Source organism: Gossypium hirsutum, chromosome A01, assembly GCF_007990345.1.
Source record: "Gossypium hirsutum isolate 1008001.06 chromosome A01, Gossypium_hirsutum_v2.1, whole genome shotgun sequence".
NCBI classification, from domain to species: domain Eukaryota; kingdom Viridiplantae; phylum Streptophyta; class Magnoliopsida; order Malvales; family Malvaceae; genus Gossypium; species Gossypium hirsutum.
Window position 1 is genome coordinate 95,137,759 of NC_053424.1, and position 23,143 is coordinate 95,160,901.

General features: G+C 35.7%; 2 protein-coding genes across 5 annotated transcripts; one reads left to right on the forward strand and one right to left on the reverse strand.

The window, feature by feature from the left end:
• Positions 1-8,653: 8,653 nt before the first annotated feature.
• On the forward strand, positions 8,654-22,601 carry LOC107918230 (mannosyl-oligosaccharide glucosidase GCS1). Of its 4 annotated transcripts, none has more exons than XM_016847769.2 (22): positions 8,654-9,133; positions 9,296-9,369; positions 9,536-9,787; positions 10,358-10,526; positions 11,044-11,130; positions 11,246-11,314; positions 11,430-11,606; positions 12,268-12,375; positions 13,090-13,211; positions 13,362-13,469; positions 13,542-13,615; positions 14,442-14,567; positions 15,088-15,155; positions 15,675-15,824; positions 15,910-15,960; positions 16,222-16,278; positions 16,771-16,920; positions 17,085-17,176; positions 17,290-17,399; positions 17,575-17,638; positions 17,764-17,919; positions 18,404-22,601. In XM_016847769.2, the coding sequence occupies exons 1-21, from the start codon at positions 8,831-8,833 to the stop codon at positions 17,906-17,908; spliced, it is 2,556 nt and encodes an 851-aa protein (XP_016703258.1). In that variant the 5' UTR covers positions 8,654-8,830; the 3' UTR covers positions 17,909-17,919; positions 18,404-22,601. The 4 variants fall into 4 exon arrangements, with proteins under 4 accessions (XP_016703258.1, XP_016703257.1, XP_040965049.1 ...); XM_016847768.2 differs by lacking the exon at positions 18,404-22,601 and adding an exon at positions 18,115-18,380; XM_041109115.1 differs by lacking the exon at positions 18,404-22,601 and adding an exon at positions 18,103-18,147.
• On the reverse strand, positions 20,137-21,803 carry LOC107918232 (F-box/kelch-repeat protein At1g67480). The gene is made up of 2 exons (XM_016847770.2): positions 21,017-21,803; positions 20,137-20,929 (listed from the first exon to the last, which is right to left on the reverse strand). The coding sequence occupies exons 1-2, from the start codon at positions 21,535-21,537 to the stop codon at positions 20,302-20,304; spliced, it is 1,149 nt and encodes a 382-aa protein (XP_016703259.1). The 5' UTR covers positions 21,538-21,803; the 3' UTR covers positions 20,137-20,301.
• Positions 22,602-23,143: the final 542 nt, after the last annotated feature.

The window sequence follows — 23,143 nt, forward strand, 5'->3', positions numbered from 1 at the left end:
CGTTGGCCGTTACAGCACTAACGTGGCCGTTAACGGTGCTGACATATTCAAAACTTTTTTTAAAAAATTTCATTTTTTTACTGGAATGACCTGGACATATGGTTAATGGTTGTTCAGGTTAATTTGTTTCAAAGCTTAGGTTTTTTTAATTAAAAATATATAATTTTTTATTTTTATAAATTTTTAAAACAATATTAAAATTTATAAAAAATACTAAATAAATTTCAAAAAAAAATAATTAAAAAAATCATTTAAAAGTTAAGTCCAGAATAATTCTGGACAAATGGTTGTCCAGAGTCACTTTGAATCAAGACAAACATATGTTCAAATTCATTCAACACAATTTTTTCTAAATTATATAAAGTTTAAAAAATATTAAAAATTAATTTTCTTTAAAAAAATTATATGTGTATCAATATTTTAATTCTATTATTACCTTTTAGGATGTATAAAAAATAAAAATATTTATAAAATAAATATAAATAATTTTAATATTATTAATTGCAGGTATAAATTTTTTTAATGTATGAATATATTCAATTGCAAAAGTGTACCAGTTATTTTATTACATGTGTAGCCTAAAAAGTGTATCAGCCTAAAATGTTTAAATAATTGGATTTATTCATACATTAAAAAAAACTGTACACATATGGTTAATAAATTTAAAATTATTTATAGTTATTTATTTTATAAAAAGATTATATTTTATATATCTTGTTAGAGTACCGATAGAATTAAAACAATGATACACATCATTGAAATCTTAGAGCGGAGGAAATTCTCTCTATCGGCAACAGATTGAAAATATTTGGAGAACTTCAAACGGTGGATGGATTCCACGGAGCATGAATGTAGTGATGGTGGAGAGAAGTTGCAAATCGATTCACAAAAAAAGTACGCTTAAGAGAGACGGAGGAAGAGTCGAATGTTGTTATGGAATCGACACTGACTACAGAAAAGCCTCTTTCTTGGAAGGATCGATTCGTGGGAACTGGTATTCGAGCTAATAGGCAAACAGCAACATTGGATGATCTTCATGAGGGAGGAGATTTCGAGCTTTCGGAGGATGACGTTGTACGATCTATGATAGAGGGAAATCCGTCGATCAATTTCTCTAAGCGTGTGATTCAGATCCTTATCAAGGGCATGGCACACACAGTGGTAATTAAGCTCCTAGGGAGAAATATTGGGTATTCCGCGCTCCAGAACAAAGTTTATTCTCTTTGGAAACCGTCTCAATCGTTTCGCCTAATGGACGTTGAGAATGGTTATTTTTGGCTAAATTCAAGAATTCGGAGGACTTCGAGAAGGCCTTGTGTCAAGGCCCCTGGATTGTCTGCGGGCAGTACCTAACACTTCAGCCATGAACCATGAATTTCAACCCTGCTCAACCTTACCCGAGCATGGTCACGGCGCGGATTCAGCTTCCTGGGTTGCTAGGACACATGTATAATCAAAAAATCATATGGGAAATCGGAGGGTTGATAGGGAAAGTCGCGAAACTAGATTTTAACACCGACACTGGGGTCAGGGGAAGATTCGCCAGAATGGTGGTGTATGTGAACCTTGATAGGGCACTGATTTCTTAGGTGTTAGTTAATGGAGTACTTCAGAAGATAGAATACGAGTACCTGCCCACCGTTTGCTTTTCGTGCTGCCATTATGGGCATATGAAAGAAATTTGCCCTAAGGTGCAATTGGCAGAAAGAATCAGAGGGAAGCCCTTTGAGGGAAGGAGAATAGATGCAAGGTGCGGCTTCGAATACATATGATTCATTAAAAAAATATGGAAATTTGGGTCCTTGGATGTTAGTTGAAAGGAAAGGAAGACGCGCGACAAAGACTAGAAAGGATAACGACGGTAAAGTTCAGGGTGGGACGGTGAGCAGTTCATGATATCAGGCCTTGGAAACCCTAGGTGAAGAAAGAAACACTCCAGAACAAAGGGTTGACTTCAAGGCTGATGTGGGCCAAAGACGCCCAGGCCCTTCGCTCTTGGGCGCAGGTAAAGAAGGAGCTATGTCACAAATGGGCCTGCATCAGCATCCTACTGCTGGGGTCAGCCTGTCTCATAATGGAATAGGCCGAAACAGGGTAACTGCTAGATTTGGGCTGGAAAAGGAAGCAGGTCAAAAAGGAACTGGTCCTTTGATTCTGGACAAAGGAAAGGAAGTGGTTATACCACATAAAGGCCAGATTTAGCATGGGACCACTGCAGCAAGGCCGACAACAAGAGGATTAGGCCAAGTCAGCCTATTGAGGGAAATGGTCCTAACAAAGAAAAGACGGAAGGGTGTGGTGGATCCAGAGTAGAGAGGGCTAGCTGGGCATTGAAAGGCCCAAACAAGACAACACCTAGGGTTTACGAGGAGGAGGACTTGAACCTAGCAGATGACAGTGGAAATCTTAGAGGGCCACAATGTTCACCCGGACCGATGGAACTTGGAATTGATGAGCAGAGGGGCTGGAATATTGAAGATCGCGCGATGAGTATGGATTTTGTTGGGGAGCAATAGGGAGATGGTTCAGGTAAAGAGGGTTCCGCGGAGACTGCCTTAGGTTCTCTTGTCCACCATAGCCACCGTTCAGATTTAGAGGGCATGTAGGAAGAGTCGGTGCTCCCGACGGAAGGAATATTGGACTCGAAGAAGCATTTCATGGTGGTGTTTAAAGAGAACATACACCCAGGAAATATGGGGTTTTCGCAAATGGAAAATTAGGGACGAAATGACACAGAATAAAAAATGCTTCCCTGCGTGTTGGTGGGGGAAAACTTGGGGGTAACCGAAAAGGCAAGAAAATAAATAAATAAGGAAAAGGGTAGCCCTTTCTAAGGCCTTTTCCCCAAGTCCCATTAGTTGATTCAATTAATCACATATTTGAGCTCTTTCAGACTCAATTTCAACAAGGGTTAGCAAATGAGGTTTCCAAAGAAGTGGGTAAGAGTCCATAAGGCCCGCAAGATGTATGAGGGTAATTGAGAGAAGTTTTTATTTTATCTTTATTTTATTTTCCATTAATAATGAATTCTAAATTATCTGTATTTACTTGGAACTGTTAAGGATGTGCAAATGTAAAGTTTTCTCGAATTTTCAAAGAATATAACCTGTAACACAAGCATGAGATTGTAAGCTTGTTGGAGCCAAGAGTCAGTGGAAGTAAAGCTAACGAAATAATTGTGAAACTTGGGTTTCAATACTCCCACCAAGTAGAAGCAATGGGATTTCTAGGGGTAATCTGGATTAGATGGAAGAATTTAGTCAACCTTGAAATTATCCAAAATCACTTTCAATTTTTCCTAACTCAAGTTTCTTTTGGGATTCCCAAGTAGGTCATTCTAATTGCTTTTATGTATTGCAGTTTAAATAGAGCAAGAAGAAGAGTGCTATGGGAAACAGTAAAAAGGACCATACTTACTACCATTGTCCCTTAGATGGCAATTGGTGATTTTAATGTTATTCTTTTTTAGAACAATAAAAAAGGAAGAGGCGGTGTTGGGAGACAATGTCCTCACTTTGATGAATTTGTTGAGTCAAACAACCAACATGATTTTGGGTTTTGAGGGCCATCATTTACATGACAAAAAGGAGGGATCTTGGAAAGACTGGATCGAGCGTTGGGTAATATTGCTTGGATCCAAACCTTCCCAAAGTGCTTAGTAACACACCTTGTTAGAATTAAACCAGACCATCGACCTCTACTTCTCAATATTTTCCTAGAACTTAATCTTCAAGGAGGGCGCCCTTTTTGGTTTTTGGCCGGATGAACTCAACATTAAAGTTTCTTAAGCACTATTAATGATTTATGGAGGTACAGTTGGGACATGTAAGATACATTAAAAAATCTCACTGTTGGTCTCAAAGAATGGAATATTGATGTGCACAAGCGAAAATTATTACAATCTCTTGTTAGGACTCAACAAGAGATGGAAAGGTCAAACTCAAAATCGCTTTATAAGAGAGAAATGAAAACGAGGGGGGAGCTTGAAGAGGTACTTATTCATGAAGAAATGCTTTAGAAACAGAAATCAAGAAATATATTTGGGTTCATATTTAGTAGTCCCACTATTTCACAAAAGAATTACCAATTCTACCTTACGATTTGTGGTTGAAAAGGTTAGAGAAAAGTTATGTAATTGGGATGCAAAACAACTCTCTATGGCAGGCAGATTCACCCTGGCACAGTCATTTCTTATCTCTATCCCGAACTATTTTATGCAGTCCATGAAAATGTCAAAAGGGGTTTGTGACGAGATTGAAAGGCTGGCAAGGCAATTCATCTAGGGGTCCAATACAGGGAAACAAAAAATGACATTAGTTGATTGAGGCTCTATATGTCAACATTGTACTTGTGGAGGCTTGGGCCTCCTACATTTGGAGGATCAAACCGCTTCTTTCCTATTAAAATTAGGATTTAACCTAGTTTCCAAAAAGAGTGCCTTATGGGTTCATGTATTGCGGTCAAAATATGGAATGAAAGTAACTCCTGAAAGGGAATTGCTCAGTTATTTGGAGATGAATTGCGAAAGTGTGGCCTTTATTAAAAAGAGAACGTATGTTGGTTTATTGATAAAGGAACTTTGGTCAGCTGTTAGGAAGGCCCTTGGATTCCAAGAATAGGACTACTAAAAAAACATATGTTCTCAATGGAGAATCCAAGACCAGATTGTTTAGTGAGAAATATGGTAACAAAAGAAGGTATATGGAATCTGGAGACACTTAGAGAACGGTTGTGTGAAGAAGTTGTTAAAAATATTGCAAACATCTCACCTTAAAATCTTCTAGCTTCCATCGACAACATATTTTGGGTACGCACATCAAATGGAGACTTTTTGGTTAAGAGTGCCTATCAAATGATAAAAGAAAACAGATGAAATGTGAAAGATACAAAGTGAAAAGCTATTTGAAAATATCAAGGATCGCATCGTGTTCGCATCATCCTATGGCTTGTTTATAAGCAATGTTTATTTAATAATCTTGAATGTGTTCGACGAGGTGTAGGCCAAAGCATGTCTTGCCCATCATGTCATTACAAAATTGAAGATATCATACATGTCCTTAGAGATTGCTCAATAGCTAGGGATGTCTGAAGGTATCTTGTACCAGGAAATTGCCAATCTCAATTCTTCTCTAGTAGTCTCTTAGACTGGATCAAGACAAATATGGGGAATTCTAGATGGTCACTGAGGATAGAAGTTGCAACGCCTCAAGTTTTGAAAATGTGTTTTAGTGCTTGAGTGACACAAATCTATGTCTGCTTCAGTGGTTAAGTGTTCTGGGTGTGTGTGTGAGGTCCCAAGTTCAAGCCTTGTTTTTGGCAAAATTTGGCTTTTTTCTTGAAATAAGCCTTAACTTCTAGTCAGCAGGCTTATATTAAATTATTTGTAATTTCATATCAGAATGTGCTTGCTGGTCTGCTGGTTAAGGTGTGTGATGGAGTGTGGGAGGTCTAGAGTTCAAATTACCGTGTAAGCAAGGGAATTTATTTTTACCTCGGTTGATTGGGAGTGTTTGAGTGGAGTTGAAATTCTGATGATGGTGGAAGTAATGGGCAGTTTTGGGAGATTGAGGGGTAGTGGGAGTGTTTTGTGGGATAGAGGAGTAATCTAAGGGATTTAGGGGTTATCTGCACATCAAGCTTTTATTTTAATTTTCTTTTTCTTTTTCTTGAAAATTTCTTTCTTTTCTGACGTTTTGTACTCCCCAGCATCCTGCCAAAATTTCAATTGCATTTTTCCCTATTTTCCCTTCTCTTGTCTTTCTATCCTTCTCTTGTCTTTCTATGCCAAAGTCTTCTCTTACACCATCAATTGAGCATGAACCTAATTTTTTTGCAATTGATGGTGTAAGAGAAGACTTTGGCAGTAAGTTTCGCTCCGGTTGTTTTAGCGGTGGTAGTGTAGGTTTTCGTGGGTGGTAAGTCACGTTTCTGTTAAGTTATCATTTTTGAGTTCAGTTGTTAATCTGCTAAATCGGTAATGGAAACTGTGGTTTTAGGCTACAGAAGTCTCGGGTGTGTGTTTCTTCAATGAATTGGTTTTAGATGTGTACTTGAAAACACAGAAAATGAGAAACGATGAAAGCCAAAAAATGGTTCTGTCGACGCCACACGGGCGTGTGGTCGCCCGTGTCAATAACGAGGCCAGACCGTGCACGAAGGACACGAACGTGTGGTGGTTAGGTAAGGCCGTATGCGACACACGGGCTCGACTAACTGGGCCGTGTGGGCCATATGAGTGAACCACGCGGACGTGTGGGATTCTGGGCAAATTGGGCTGTGTGGGGTGTGGGCAGGCCACATGGCCGTGTGAGCCCATTTTTCTAAAATGATTTGTAAGGTTTCACGAGTCGCCTAAGTCGATTGTAGACCTACTATAGGTTCGGTAAGCGTTACTTAGACCCCTAAATGAGTATTCTGACTGTCTGATTTCGGTACTGAGCATGAACTGTGATATCTAAATTCGACGAAAGGAAGTGCGCCAAGGAAAGGGATGACCTAAGGATCTTTAGGAGGGAATTCAAGATAGTTACCATAAAGGCCATCAAACACCTTATATGTGGGGTGTATGAAAGGAAGGAAAAACGAGAAGTATGGATAGGTTTAGCTGAAATGCGAGGTATCTGGTGTACAATCGAGTGGAGAGTTTGACCAGAGGAAAGTATTATAGTGAGCTGAGTAGCTCAAAGGAACTAGTGGAGTCTACCACCCTGATAAAAAACATCCACCTAGAGCTACTTGGGAGTTAATTTAAGTTTAAATTTATCTTACATTGTTTACCCTTGTGTAATAGGATTTATTTATGTGCAACCTAGTGAAGGAACTCACTAAATTCAATTGAACTTACAAGATTTTATCTAATATTCGTAGGACTTGGAAGGATGATCGAGGACTTCTAGGAGAGGCCAAGCCAGATAGAGATGAGATCGATGATCGCAGGCAATTAGAGTCATGCACATAGGAAGAGGGTACCATTAGAGGCTTCATCTTAGAATCAATTATGTAATAGCCAGATAACATCCTCCAATTTTGGATTTTAGATAGCAAACAGTAGTTAATTGTTAAGAGTTTCTTTGTACCCAGATAGATGGATTTGAAACCAACTTTGAGGGACCCAACACTAAATGGCTCAAGGCCTTAGTTGTAAGAATTATTGTTTTTAATTTCATTATTAGAAACTTTTATTCTTAAGCTGTTTTATAGCAATTAAGTTAGCATAATTATGAATAGGTGAACCCGGTCCATTTGTGACGTACCATACTCGGATCCGACAAATGGGTCGGGCGTGAGGTGTTACATACTTATTAATTAAACTTTCTTTGGCATCCTTCAACCTTATCTTTTGTCAATTATATTTCTTATTTCATTTTATCGAGGAATCCATTATGCACGATTTTTACTTTATGCTACTTTTATAACATAAGAATTTTATGGGTGTTACACTCAACTAAAGCTTTTAACATTTTCCCTTCAATAAAAAAAAACTCTCTAAATTTCAACCCCATTTTCATACTTGAACAATAGAAAACCCTACATTTAACCCTAATCATAATTCAACAATAATTATTTTCTTCATTTCATAGTCCACATTATAATACAAATAATCACAACTATTAACCATATGATTGTCTCATTCCTTCTCCATTGTTTTCACTTTTTTCAACATCCCTAATAAAACAATTCTTGAATGAACTGTCAATGGTGGATCATACTAAGAAAAAAAACAACAACAAATTTAGTTTCCATTACCATAGTTCATACAACAAAAAAATTCCTACATGAGTTGTCATTTTATTGGGGAGTTGTTAATTTTGCTAGGTTTCCATAATAGCGCATTGGATTCAAAGTAGGCTACTCCATTCTTTCTTTTTTTATTGGGATAAATACCAAAACTATGTATGAATTATAATTTAATATGCAATAGTATACATGAATTTTGATTTTGTGTAATTTTATACATAAAATTTTAATTTGATCCAATTCTTGTAAATTATTAACACAACTATTGATATAACATCATTTTATATTTATCTATTACATACATAAATGATTATATTTATCTAATATAAAAATAAATTGATGTATTTATTTCTTTAAGTATGTATGATTAAATCAAAATTAAAGTTTTAAGTATACATTTAAACCACAATTAAAGTTTCACGTATATAATTACACCAAATTAAAATTTATGTATACAATTACACTTAAATCAAATCCATAAATAATTTTAAGATTCATTTATTCTTCCTCTTATCTTCTTCTCTTCATGGTTGGTGAATGTAAAAAAAAAAAATAGCCGAGTATAACACAAATTAGCTTAGGGTTTATATAGAAAACTATTCCTTTTCTTTTTCCAAAATAAATATTTAACTTCTTTTTATTAAAAATATTATTTTTTATTTCCCTAAATTTATGTGGCAATTCACGTGGAACCTATATGAAAAACTAACGTGCCACAGAAGACAACAGTTACCCACTAATAGATGATAACGGTTGGATGATCGTTTTGTTCAAACTCGAAATGTTAGTAGCAATTTTAAAAGTTTTGAAAATTCAGTAACAAAAACGCAATTTCAACCAAAGTTGAGGGGAAACCGGGATAATTTACTCAAAAAATAAAATCGTATTTAATTGGATCGTGTGACGTGCCAACATGTAATCTATGATACGGAATCATTACTCGTTAGTCGTCACAGGCGACGGGAGCCGTGATGGGCTGGGCCGAATCCTAAGCTGCCCGCCATTTTTGGCTGCGTTGCTCCATTCCTCCATCTATCAGTGCAAGAAACGCCTATTTCCCTAATCTCAAAAACTCTCCGACCCTAATCTGAGAATGACCGGAGGTGGTCGACGGAGCGCCCGAAGCAGAACCAAACCCTCCACCGATGTCAACGAAGACGATGATGCTTTCAATAAAGCTAAACCAATCTCCAAACTCCGCAGAGTTAAAACCAAAGATCACGGCACCGCACTTCGAATCCTCAACGCTGATCTTAAAATCATTTTAGGTTTCGGCATAATCGCCGCCTTAATTATATTCTTTTTAGTCCATCATCTCATTAGCACAGCTGAAGAAGCTCGTAGACCTAGAGTCGTCACTCCATTTCCAGCTCCCAGAATCATGGACTTACCTCAGGTACTCCAAATGTGAATTTCTATCCCTTTCTCACTTTTTTCCTTCAATTGTTTTTTTAAGACAAGTTTTTAAATCGCGAATATAAATGTAAGTATATTGGAGTATAGATTTTTTTATACGTATATGTACGTATTTGGTAATGGAGCACTCGATTTGTGACAGTTTCAAGGCGAGCATAAGGAGAGCTTATACTGGGGAACTTATCGTCCTCATGTTTATTTTGGGATTCGTGCAAGGTAATATCATATTTTTACATTCGTAGAGCTTGATATGTTTTTCCCTTTAGGTTTATAATTTTGAACAGAGGAGATAAAGTTCATGTGAATAATTGCATGGTAATTCCTTTTTGGCTAAAAAGTCATTGTAATTGGAGGTTGTTAATTAGCAAACTGTATCTGGCAGGACTCCTCTGTCACTAGTTGCTGGATTAATGTGGCTCGGTGTAAAGGATGGGAGGTATTTTATTCGTCACATTTGCCAAGATTCCGATGATCTGAGCACATATGGTTGGACAAGTCATAATGGACGGGATTTTGGACATCAAGTTCTGGTTGACCAGGATATGACTTTAGCAACAAGTTTCTTGAAATATAAGGAGGATGACAGTGGCTATGGAGGAGACTGGGCAGTTCGAATTAACGTACAAAATCAAGGGTATGTTGCTTGATCTGTTATTTTACTTGTGTTGTTGATTGGATATGTTTAACCTGGTGCTTTCTTGAAGATAGGTCAGAGGAAAATATTGAAGTTGATTTTATGACCGTCCGAGAAAAAAGATTGAATAACTGAAGAATACATTTGTAAATGTACAATTAATGCATATTTCAATTTTATGACTGTCTGTGGCTTAACATTTTTAGTGCCATGCATGTTTCAATTTTAGGTGTAGAATTCTTTGAGTCAATTAATGTATTGAGGTATTATATTTTCCTATATAGCTAGCCTGCCCCTTGGGGAATGATTTTTAAATTCATAATGCAGTAGTGTGAATGGAAAGCCTGATGAACTATAGCTATTAGAAATATTGCTTGCTCTCTACATTCCTGCATACACTCATAATTGCATGTTTATTTTCAAGCTAGAATAACAAGGTGTGTCTGAAAATATCTATAGAATGCATTTACTTGCATGTGGAGCAGAATGTTCAATTCTGAGTGTGTACTTGGCTCACTATTCAATTTCCCTATGGAATCAAGTTTATCATGTTCCATTTTACTCCTCTAGGTGGAATGACGAGATGCAGAAAAATGTGCACCTTTTTTTCTATTTGGCTGAGGAAGATGGAAATGCTCTAAGTTTAGGTGGAGATACCTTAGACATTCACGAGAATTCTCTCCTGGCATCAGGGTTACGAACAGGCATTGGAGAGTGGCAGCTACATCTAAAATCGAAGGTAAAGGGAAATTGAATGAGAATTAGAAATTACAATACTTATATTTGAATGAAAATTTGATACTGATGAGGAAAATTAGTTCATATAGTAGAAAGCTCTCTTGGCCTACTTGCCATTCACACTACCAAAGTAACTCAAATAAGGTTCATTTATCTATTTATTGCTGGTTAGCATTTAGGAAAGAGACTGAAATTTGCCACTAATATTTACAGAATCACATGTGCACTTCTTAGTTATGTTACAATTTGAGCATCCTAGATTCAAACAGGAAAGTATCTAAATTATAATAGTCAACTAGGCTAACCTCTTGCTAAATCTTAGCATCAAATAGCTTATATGCTCCCATACTATTTCTTGCAAATTTCGGCCTAAACCTCTCACTAATTGCTTTTAAGGGTTCAATATTTGGATTTTGTTCAATAAAATAACAGGACTTAAATGTGTTTTTGTTTTTCTATAGTTTTATTTGGTAATTGATACTAATTTGGAGCTAACTTTTTTTGTTCTTAATTTGTAGGCTGATCTGGAAGTTCATTATTCTGGTTTAAGGACACCTCATATCCACAATTTGTCTGATCTTGTCCAAGAAAACCTTGCATCCCAAGTTTGTTGGATTTTCATATGCATCATATATTTTTTCAGTTGTTAGAGACTTAGATGAGTTTTTCTTTTCCCCCTTATAACTTCTCTTTACTCTTGTTTCTTTTGCCTTTTAACAGTTAATAAGATTTAATCGGCTTCAGCTACCTGATATCTACCAGAGTTCTTCTAACATTTTAGTTTTTCAGGTAATTTTATGTACACACAATGGATAATACTACTCTTGAAATATTTGCATTCTTGAAGTTAACTTTGGTTCGCCTTTCTTGCCTACCTCCTCCTTGGTTTTCAATTTTGATGCAGATTTCTGGGAGGATTCCACTGGAAGCAGATATCGTTTTTGTATCTGGAGCTGGTGAGAATTCAAGAGTAGAAGAACGCATAAGCAATCTTGCCGGTGTCTCATTGACCAATCAACTAAACAAGAAACAAAGAGAATTTGATGTTAAATTTGAGAGTTGCTTTCAGCTTGCTGACAAGGTATACATTTTTGTGAAGTAATTTATTCTTCCGCGTGTGCTTTGGTTCTTCACATTTTATTCTTATTCTTAGCTCTGCATCATGTTCTTTTCTAATTTTTCTTGCTGCCAGTTCAGTATCCCTTCTAATCACTTTTGATAATTTATGGGAAGAAATATAGTTGTTCTTTCCCCATGTATTGGGTTATGAATGAAGTTGTTTAGAATCTTTGGCCTTGATCAAAGTTGCTTTCAATCTAAGTTACTAAATCATGTACTAAATTGTTTTTTATGTATGTTGTTGAATAAGGAGACTCAATTTTCCGGTCTCAATCATTTATGCTTTCTAGAAACGACAATTGTTTTGCCTTATACATAAGCTTGTTGGTTTACTTGGGAAGGAAAGTCTAAGTAGTTGATAGCTTTCTTTGGCAATCATTTTGGAACTCAACTAAGCAAACTATTATATCCTCTCTTTTTGAAGACAAGTTGATTTTGCATGGTGTCATGATGGCTATTAAGGGTTCAAAACTGCTTGATGAGATACTCTTTCCTTGGCATTTAAGATGATATTAGTAGCCATTAGGACTTATTTTCTTTTCCTCCTTTTTTCTGTTTTGTCTACGTTGTGGTGTTAAATTTACTCTACTAGGAACTCTGATGCTGTAGCATTGCACTTGCAGCTTGATTCTAATTCCATTCATGTGGGCAAGGCTGCTATTGCAAATATGTTGGGTGGCATTGGCTACTTTTATGGCCAATCAAAAATCTCGATTCCCAAAAATTCTAATGTGAGTGACTTGCAATTTGTTTTGTTGTTCTTTTGTTAAATTAATCTAAGGTTTTTTCTAGGTACATATTACTTTTTGCCAATCACTCCAACCATTATATTTCATTTTGGCATGATTCACGTTTTGCTTTGTCCCTAACTCTCTAATTCATGCCCTAAGAATATATTTTAGATTATTGGATATTATTCAGTTGACTTTTCAGTTCTTTAATAATTTTGTAAGAGCCAGCTGTTCCAATAAGCATCTGAGAGTAGGGATTCTGAGAGCTCAGAAAATGTATGTTTGCTTGGCTCCAAGTACAACCTTTTGGCAGCAGTTTCTTTTTCTGAACGCTTCCTGAAGCAGCAGCACTCATATAATGTCTTTCTCTGTTATGTCCTTTAACAATAAATTTAAATTCAGTCCTATATGGACATATATCATTTGGCTAATCTTCCTTTAGAATATCCCCTGTTCTTATTTGAGTAACTATAGCAGATTTATTGTCCTAGATAAAGGAATAACCTAGACCATGAAAATTTAGCGATCGGAATCTAGATTCTTGCTGCTTGTTAACATGGTCCATGTTGTTTGCTTGTAAGAGTCTATTTGTATGTTGTTTCCCGCCTTCTATTCCTTTATTCTAACTCTATTAAGAAAAAGAAAAATTTACTAGAACTTGTACTCATCATAAACAGACTTCTCTGTCTGACAGTGCGCTAACACCTCTTGCAGGTTAAAAGTCATGATGATTTTCTTCTATATTGGCCAGCTGAGCTATACACTGCTGTTCCAAGTCGGCCATTCTTTCCAAGGGGATTTCTCTGGGATGAAGGTTTTCATCAGCTACTAATCTGGTTAGTTGTGCATTTGTCTAAGAGATAAATTTCTTGATAGTTGTAAGTTCATTTCTTCAGTGTGCCACACAATCTATAGTTGGTTAGGATGTATCATGCTTATCATACTTGGGGCATGTGCCTGCACATATGTCCACAAATGTTGAGCAGGCGTTGGGATCTTCATATAAGCTTGGATATTGTAGGACACTGGTTAGATCTAATAAATATTGATGGCTGGATTCCTCGTGAGCAAATTTTGGGTGCTGAAGCACTAAGGTAACTTGCAGTAAATTCAAAGTTCCAAGTTATATCTGGTGATAAACTCTATTTTTTCTATGATTTAAGCAGTAAGGTTCCTGCAGAATTTGTTCTACAGCATTCAAGTAATGGAAATCCACCAACACTATTTTTGGTTTTACGAGGTATGTTGTTTTCAAATTTAATTTGCGTTCTAATGCTGTTGGGAGGGTGATTTTAAGTCAAACAACTTGTATGAAAGGGAAGAGATTATTTCAGTATCATGGAAAGGGTTGCTGCAATGATGCTACTGATTTGACTAATTCATTAATGTAGTAGTATTTGGTCCTAGGTTCTCTTGTAATGTTATGCTGTTCAGCCCAGTGTATAGCTGGAGGGTAATGTACCAGAACTGGTTCAATGACTATAAATGATTGTTCTTAAGTAAATGGGAGACGTTTTCATCTAAATTCAACTGATTATTTTCTGATAGAGGAACTATTTTGACTGTTAAATATTCCTGGTAGAAAGACTGCACACTTCACTCATGAATATGATAAAAGATTGGATTAGATCTGTGGATTAAAAAGCCAGTCTACTAGTGTATGATTTTCTTTGCGAATTTGACTATCATGCTTGGGTGAGGTTATTAATTTAGATTAAGCTCCACAACTGGAAATCATTTGGATAAAGTGCTTGCAGATGAACGTGAATATAAACAATTTGATTATGAAGAATGTATGTCTGAAGTGTTGGAGATATCCTGCCAAACAAGCAGAAATGTTATAGTCCCTTATGATCAATAAATGTGCAGGCAACTAGAAAAAGCAAGTAAACTGATGGACATGAAATTAGACTATTATGTTGCTTGTGTTTCTTATTTTTCAGGAGTCTTTCTTTTTTATACAATTATGATTGCCAGATATTTTCTTTTCTTTTATCTGATTTCATTGTTTTTCCTGGATTAAGATTCTATACACATGATGTGAAATATGAACTTGTCTCTTCCAGATCTTGTTAATGGTATAAAGAAGAACAAGTTTACAGCCTCTGAAAGCAATGACATCATTTCCTTCCTACAACAGGCTTTTGTTCGGCTTGAAGCATGGTTCCAGTGGTTCAATACTACCCAGTTAGGTATGTTACTAATAGTTTATCTTTAGGAGGGTGTTCACAGAAAGAATTGATGTCATATCAATTTACTTATTTTCTTCTGCAATGGCATTATGACATAATGTAAAGCAGGTAGAGCCAGATGAAACTTTCATAGATTCTAACACATACTCACGGATTGCTCCCTTGTATGTTGTGTCCTGTTTCTGGTCACAACTTTCCTAAAGCAACAAGTTCAGGGTAAATGACAATATGGTGGCCTTTTGAGCAATGCTATTGAGCATGTAGCTCAAAATCAAACAGATATAAGCAACTATAATTCTTGCATTTGTTTCAGATATACGCTCAACTTTTTGGAAGCACATTTTCTGAACTGATATTTTATAGAAATTATTACTAGATAGTTATCATTCTTTTCTAATTTTCTGAAACCTTCAGCAGGGATACTTGGAGAAGGCATTTTGAATTGTTTAGAACTTGAAATAATGGTTTTGGCTGTTTCTAACATTCCCTCTTCAATTCTGCTTTAATGTTATGACATCAGGGAAGGATGTTGGTAGCTATTACTGGCATGGGAGAGACAATTTGACAATTCGTGAACTAAACCCGAAGGTTCTATGTTTCAGCACTTCTAAGAGATTGATAGTCCTATGAAAACATAACTTCTGCTTTCTTTTCAAGCTTTTCAATAGTAAATGATATATATGTTTATACTGAAAATGCCACGGTAGCTGTGCTTCTTGAAAAATACTTATTTTTCTCATTGAGCTTGGGCCTGAGGTCAAAGCAGTATAATTTTGTCAGGATATATTGCTGACCATAAGCGTGAGAAACTTGGTTTGCAAAAGTGAACTGTTTACCAAAAAAATTGGAATTTCGGGCTACTGTTTTCATGTTTTAGCCTTTTAGGTGCCGTTGGATTCTGACCTTGTCTAAGGCCTAAAAGGCTTTTTATATCCTGGTTTTTGAAACAAGTCGACTTAATTAAGCTTTTCTTTGTGGAGCTTTGGTTAGAACAGATAATTTATCTTTTCATTTAATATCATATAAGTTGGATTTTTCAAAAAGAAAGGAATAAAGCTTGTTTTGGAAGACATCTGTAGTAAATGGAGTGGTTTCGGCTATTTCCAGACACTTTCCTCTGGACTGGATGATTATCCTCGTGCATCACACCCAACTGAAGATGAGCGTCACTTGGATCTTAGATGTTGGATGCTTCTTGCAGCAGATTGCATGAATTCCGTTGCAGAATTGATTTGGAAGGAAAACAAACCTGAAAAGGTTAGAAATGCAGCAATGAGAAAACTAGATCCTCAAATGTATCACTTAACTATTAACAATAGATCTTGAAAATGAATTGGTGCAGGACTATTCTTCTACATCCAATCTGCTTTCGGACTTCGATACTCTGAATCAGGTTTGTCTTTCATCATGATGTTGTTCAAATTGCTTTCTTATTACTTTCTGATTCTTTAAAATTATAATATACTATGTTCATTTCCTAAGCTACCCCTTTAATTCATTTCCTAAGCTACCCCTTTAAACCTCTCCAAACCCTCTAACTAGTTATACTCATTTGAAAGTGTTACAATGTTTTTTCAATTTACATGAGATTGTCCTACTAACTGTTCTTAGAATTCAGCCTTTTCATGTCTCATTTGTCTTGATGTTTTACCAGATGCACTTTGACCATGCCTCAGGAGCTTATTTTGACTTCGGGAATCATACGGAAAAGGTATGCTGCCTGCATCTTGCTATTTTTTAGATAAAGTATACTAATCTGGTAATATTATTCATGAATGAATCATAAGTGCTACATGTTGTCCATTTTATACTGCACTATATGCTAATGAGACATAGATTAATTGCACATGCTTTTTCAACTGTTGTCAGTGATATATATATATGTATGTATGTATATATAGAGAGAGAGAGAGTTTCTGTCCCTTGTGCTGCTCTTTAGTTGGTGTTTTGGACAAGGTTCACTTAATGCACATTCAAAACTTTAAGCAAACAATACTCTTTTGGGCATTGACATTCTTGTGCTGTTCATTCTTTTTAATGGAGTGTGTCAGGCTTTTACATTCAACATGTTAAAATACCACTACATTGTAATATGAAGCTGGATTTTCTTCTGTTAAATAGGTTGTCGTGCCATTTGCTTAAGATCTCAGGTTGTGGACTTGAGTTACCTTTTTTTAAAGCTCTCTGCTGATATGTATGACAGGTCCGTTTAAGTTGGAAAGAAAATATGATAGGCAATAATTATGTGAACCGAGAGCTTGTGCGGGAAGTATTGGAAGGGCCAGAGCTGAAATTGGTTCCTCATGTTGGTTATGTCAGCCTTTTCCCATTTATGACGAGAATTATTCCATCTGTAAGTTTCCAAATTAATATGTTATCAGTTAACAGATGCTTTTACCGTGTTGTCTTTTAAACGGTTGGAAGCTTTTATTTTTTAACTTTTCATCCATCATTTAGATTTGTCATGTTTCTCTTTCTTTTCTGGATAGAATTCTGATTTTATACTTTTCTGCACAGGAATCGTGGATTCTGGAAAAGCAGTTAGATCTCATTTCAAACCGGAGCATCTTGTGGACTAATTATGGACTTCGTTCGCTTGCCAAAACTAGGTAATCCTGAACAATATACTAGTTTTTTCTGTTAGGTATAATGCTAGGTTTGCTCCTTTAATTTTCTTTAATCAATCTGAATATATTATTAAACATGTGCTTGCATGCCCTAGCTCCATGTACATGAAACGCAACACAGAGCATGACGCACCTTATTGGAGAGGTCCAATTTGGATGAATATGAACTACATGATTCTTTCTTCACTCCGGCATTACTCGTTAGGTAAACAGTTTTTGCCTTACCTTTCTTCCCTTTTCTTCCCATTACTACCACAAAATTAAAAACAGGAAAATTAAAATAAAATAAAATAAGGAAAAAATGGGGGAAGAAAGCTGATAGTTTTCATTTTAGCTTCAATGTCTCTGTTCCTGCTGATCTACTGAGCAATTGTGTACAGAAAATGGACCGTACAGAGACAAAGCTAGAGCCATTTATGAGGAGTTGAGAGACAATTTGATAAGGTACACAGTAAACATTATAGGTTAGGTTAAACATTATAGGTTAGGTTAAACATTATAGGTTAGGTCTATTTACTATCCTTGGCCGTTTCTGAAGTTCAATTCAAATTTTGTTTGGTATGTGGCAGAAACGTAGTTCAAAACTATCACCAGACAGGGTTCTTGTGGGAACAATATGATCAAAAGCAGGGTAAGGGAAAAGGTGCACGCGTATTTACTGGTTGGACATCGCTTGTGCTATTAATCATGGCAGAAGCATACAATGAAATATAGCAGATTTTGATGTAAGTTTTCTTATCTTAGGTAAGAGAATATGAATACTTATGGGAGCCCAACTAAAACACAAAAAAATAGTTTTATTTTAGTTTTAGATATGCGTTTTCTTGTCTTTAGTTCAGTTTAGTTTCTTAGAAAATTACTGAATCCAACTTTTATACGAGTTCTTCAAATATATACGTATAACGCAGTTGCATTTTTAGCTCTATGGAAATGTCTAACGGATCGAGCTTGGTCAGCTTGGGCTAATTCTTACCATGCGTGCTCCTTTCCAAGGGGGAAGTTAAAAAAATTTTTTAGGTCGAAATTAAATTGTAATTTTTACGATAGTAAAAATACAATTTTACTATTTTAATAGTTGTTTATCTTTATAATTTTTAAAGAATTAAATTAAAATTCTATCATTTTTAAGGGGTTAAAGTGTAATTTTATTTTTATTAATTTAAAATTTTAAAAATTTCAAATACTTAAATGAATTTTTTATCATTTTAGGGGTTGGGCGCTTCCGAACCCCCTGATTTAGCCCCTGCACCTTACTGTAGAGACTGAAGCTTGAGTCCTTGCGGTCTCAGTCGTATTCGTATGCACAAGAATTTATTAATTTAAATATCTATGCGCATGATGAAAAAGGTAACAATGTTCATTGGAATTATTAAATTGCCACAGAAAATATTAAAAGGTTTATAGGTTATTTCTGTTTTTCAAATTTCCTTTGAATATTGCTAAGTTACCATGTTATTAGAAAGATTTAATTTCTAAAATGTATTTTTATTTTAAGAATTTAATCTTTATACTTTTTAAATTTTAAAATTTAATTCTAATTGTTAGCATTATCTTAAAAAATTTCTATAAAATTTACTGGCGATACATTTTAAAATTAAAATAATATTTATTTGGAAAAAAAAACATTGTAATGAATCTAATTTAATAGAAAATTTTTGACGGTGTCAATTAAATTTATGTTTTTTAAATTAAAATTAGAGAGATTAAATTCTTTTAAATAAAAATTGATGAATTAAGTACTAAATTTACTTGGATTTAGATCATATTTTATTTTATTTTTCCTTTTTCATGTATAATTTAACATATTTTGCGTTACTTTTTTTTCAAACAACTTATAGTATTCCTGTTTTAAGATGAAATTTTTTGAAATTTTTTTTTCAAAGTTTTAAGATGGAATTAAGGTCTGATTGTTATACAAAAAATGATTTTCTAAAAACTAAATTACTTTACAAAAGAAGTAATTTCTTTATTGTTTGAATGGTTGTGCAAAATCTTTTTGTTATTTTGTGAATTGATATAAAAAAAAATTATATTACATTTAAAAGTGTTGATCCTTTTTAGCTTTAAATGTATTGATCAAGAAAGGGATGTCTCTATTCTTGATCCTTAAATTAAGATATATACCTTTTGTTTTATTTCAATAATTTTCAAAAAAACTTGTGTTTTTAAAATAAAAATAGATTTTCATTAGTCAATTATTGTTTGCCAAACTTTTTCTTGCAAAATAAGCGCGGGGTTATGGCAAAACAACTCTTAGTTTTAGTTACAAGCAGTATTTGTATAAATTATAAACAGATGAAGCATTAGAAGGTATAATTAGATAAATAAATTGAAAAGTTAAATCAAAATAGCTTTGGAGATAATTCGCAGGTAAGATTAAGTTAAGACATGATTTGAACTTGGGACATGAAGTATGTTTCTAAAAGAAAATAGATGGTGAGGGGTGGGCCCATCCTTTTTTACACTGAGGCTTTGTAGGCTGGGGGTAACCCAGCTTATAGGCGGAAGTGAGAATTGAGAAATATGAGTTGAGGGTTTGGTAACTTATTAAGCAAGGACCTGAAAAGGGCAATATCATTGGCCTCGAAGACCAATGATCAATGAATGAACGAAGTAAGGAGCTCTGAAGAAGCCTTGATCAAGGACAATATGGAATTTATTGGCTAAAACTTGATCCTGCTGATTGATGCTGCCTTCAATTGCGTGCATCAGCCACTCTACATCTGTTTCTTGAGCCATTATTATCTCCTCCCCACATCCCTGATATTAAACTCATTTCCCACCCTTCCTCTCTGCTCTATATTTGCATATTCAATCCTGCTTATATCGCTAATCCATGTAAACAAGCCAGCCAGCTTTAGTTTTGTGCCACTTCCCAACCACCAAAAAAACAAGACGAAAGATATAAAGCATTATCACCCAGGATATTTTGAAAAAAGAAATGATAAAACAGAAATCCAATTAACAAGTTCAACCTCAACAACATAGGTTTTGGGTTCTGACATGTTCCCAGTCCAAATCAGCTTAACACAATCAAATTTAACTTAAATGAGAATACATAGGTCATTCGTCACTGAAGATCCTTAAATTATCAGGGCATGCTTCTTTCAAGCTTTAATAGTCACACTGCATAGGCACAGACCAGAAAGCTTTATTTCAGAAGTTTGCCATTCTGAACCCGGGGCTGCATTTGGATCATACAAAAGTGTGTGGTAACCAGGGTCCCCTTCCACTGACAATAGTAGCAGTTTTCCATCCAATATCCCAAAACGGAACCCTATACTTGTGCTCCCTGTCAATGGCACCGAAACCATCTTCCAGCTATTGTCATCTGGGTTGAATATTGCCAGCTTCCGCTGGTTCTTCCACTCCATGCAGAAAAGCTGCTTCTCCAGCACAGCATGGGCAGTGACCATCACACACCCATTTTTCATCTCACACCAAGTCTGCTTCTCAGGGTTGTACACATCAACAAACCTCGAGTTTCCAATAGTGAAGCTTGACCTACCACCTAAGACATAAAGCTTTCCGTTCAATCCACAGGCAAAACAACCCCAGCGAGGTCGACGTAGACTTTCAATGAGTGTCCACTTATCTGTGTCAGGGTCATACACCTCTGCAGTGGAGAGGCTCTCGCCTTCAACCGCATAGCCTCCAACGACGTAAACCACACCATTTACCTCCGCACAAGCAAAATCATAGCGAGCAACATTTAAGTTTGCTAGTTTGCTCCAGCTGCAATTATGATGATGTGTTAAAACCAATAAGAAGTCCAAGACAAAATATTAAGCGTCATATAAAAAGTGAAAATGGAAAACAAACCAGTTGAGGCAAGAATCATATTGATAAACGTCTGCAGAGGCAGAAGCAGTTCCGTTGATGACTGAATAGCCAGCAAGTACAAGAAGCTTTCCATTGAGGACAGTTGTCCCAAATCCAACTTTTTCTGGACCAGGCATTGGTGGAAGAAGCCTATGTTTCTGGCCCAAACAATCCAAAACCTCCCAGTGGCTTTCCTTTCCTTCAGAATCCATAGTTAGAACATAAAGCCACTCTTCAAGCATTCCAGCTATCTTTCGTTCCATTAAGAATTCTTTGCTTTGAATGAATGATCTCCACCTCTTACATACACCACCCATGGAAGGGAAGCTAGAACGAGGAACTAGAGCAAGGCAATACTTGGCCACATCATCCGGTAGCCCTGGAAGCAACGGGCTTTCTATTTCATCAGTAGCCTGAGAGGGTGAACGGTGATTGCCTTTTGAATGATCTGGCATAAGCGGGGAGCTGAGACACATATTGGGTTCTGTGATTCTCTTCTTTTCTCTCACAAAACCAGGCATTTTTTTCTAGATGGTTCTCGTATGCGGTACAAATATATTTTCCCAAAAGAATGCGTCAATATTTATAAATGCTAGTCAACTAATTAAAGAAACTCATGAAATCCATCACCTATAGGGATTTTACAACTCCAAGGCATAAGTGATGTAGCAGAACGGATGACTTGAGCTGTAAATGCCGATGAAACTCTATTCTTAGTCCAATCTGATTCATATTCCATGCCAAAAGCCCTCTTTCCTGTTGAACTCTGCAAAGCTTTTCCCACACCTCTGTATCCGTTCCGTTGCCCACACATTGCCCAAATAACTAAATGCAAGATTGTAAAACCATAACCAATTAGTATGAAGACAGGAAACCAAAGAAACAATAGCTTACCGACAGGAAACCAAAGAAACAATAGCTTATCTCTACGGTCATTGTCAAATCAATACCTTTTAAGGCCATAAAATTCAGAAGTTTTAGCCCCCAATAACTTCCATTATGATGAAACCAGTAATCACCTGAATATATAAATTAAAATGAAGAAAGGTCAATTCAACCAATACATATCCAGTTCATATAACAGCGATTCTGTCTTCAAATAGACAACTTGTTTTGATCATGATTCTCCAGGCCGGCAGCAGTGACTTATGTACTGCTGGGAAACACCCAAAGCCAAACAGAAATACAAAATAATAATAATAATGGTGGTGGTGGTGGTAGTGGTGAAGTAAGTGTTCCTTTCTATTATTCTAAACCTAAAACTCTAACATGTTGCAAAAAGAAGGTATTAATTTATTTGCGGTGGTAGATACACAAAAGGGGCGAACAACTCAAGGGGCTTATTATATATCTCTGAACTTGTAAAACCCAGATCTTGACTTGACCTACCCAACCACCCTAACTTAAATTAAAATAACTACAACTAAAATTAACAGATGAGTTCTTAAGATGAAATGTATGATATCATAGAATCAAAAGGATTAAAGTAAAAGGCAGCAGACCAACAAATCATCTATCAACAACCAGAAAACCCAGATTCCTGGAAAGTAAAGTTGGGGGGGGGGTAGGAAGACAGCCGAATGTTCTTATCCAAAATCCTAACAGTCTGGCAATAATACTATTGAAACACGTTAGATCTGAAGATAAACACTAAAAAGATCCCCAAGTTCACGTCTCAACAGGTTCTCTAACCTGGTAAGAAATATTTTTTTTTTTGGTTTAAAATTTTTAAAGGAAAAAAAAAACCTAAATGAACATAAATTTTAAAAGAAAGGAGAAAGGAGGCAATGTATATAGAGGTGTGAGGAAAGGGGGATTTACCTTTGAAGATCCTGGAAAAGAGGAGAATGAAAAAGGGTTGGTGTTGAAAAGAAAGGCGTAAAAGGGGATGAGAGTGTTTTGAGGCAAAGCAGCCATGAATAAGGGAAAGAATTTATAAGCATAGAAAAAGCAAGGCAGAAAAGGGCGAGAGGGTTCCACCACTCACTAATCATCTCATTATCATTATTATCATCATCATTATTTATTCATTTATTTCTTTCATTTTAAGCCTCCGTTTATTTCGTGACATCAGACAAATAATTCTTTTCCTGGTAAAAAGAAAAAAAAGAAGTCAAGTCTAATATA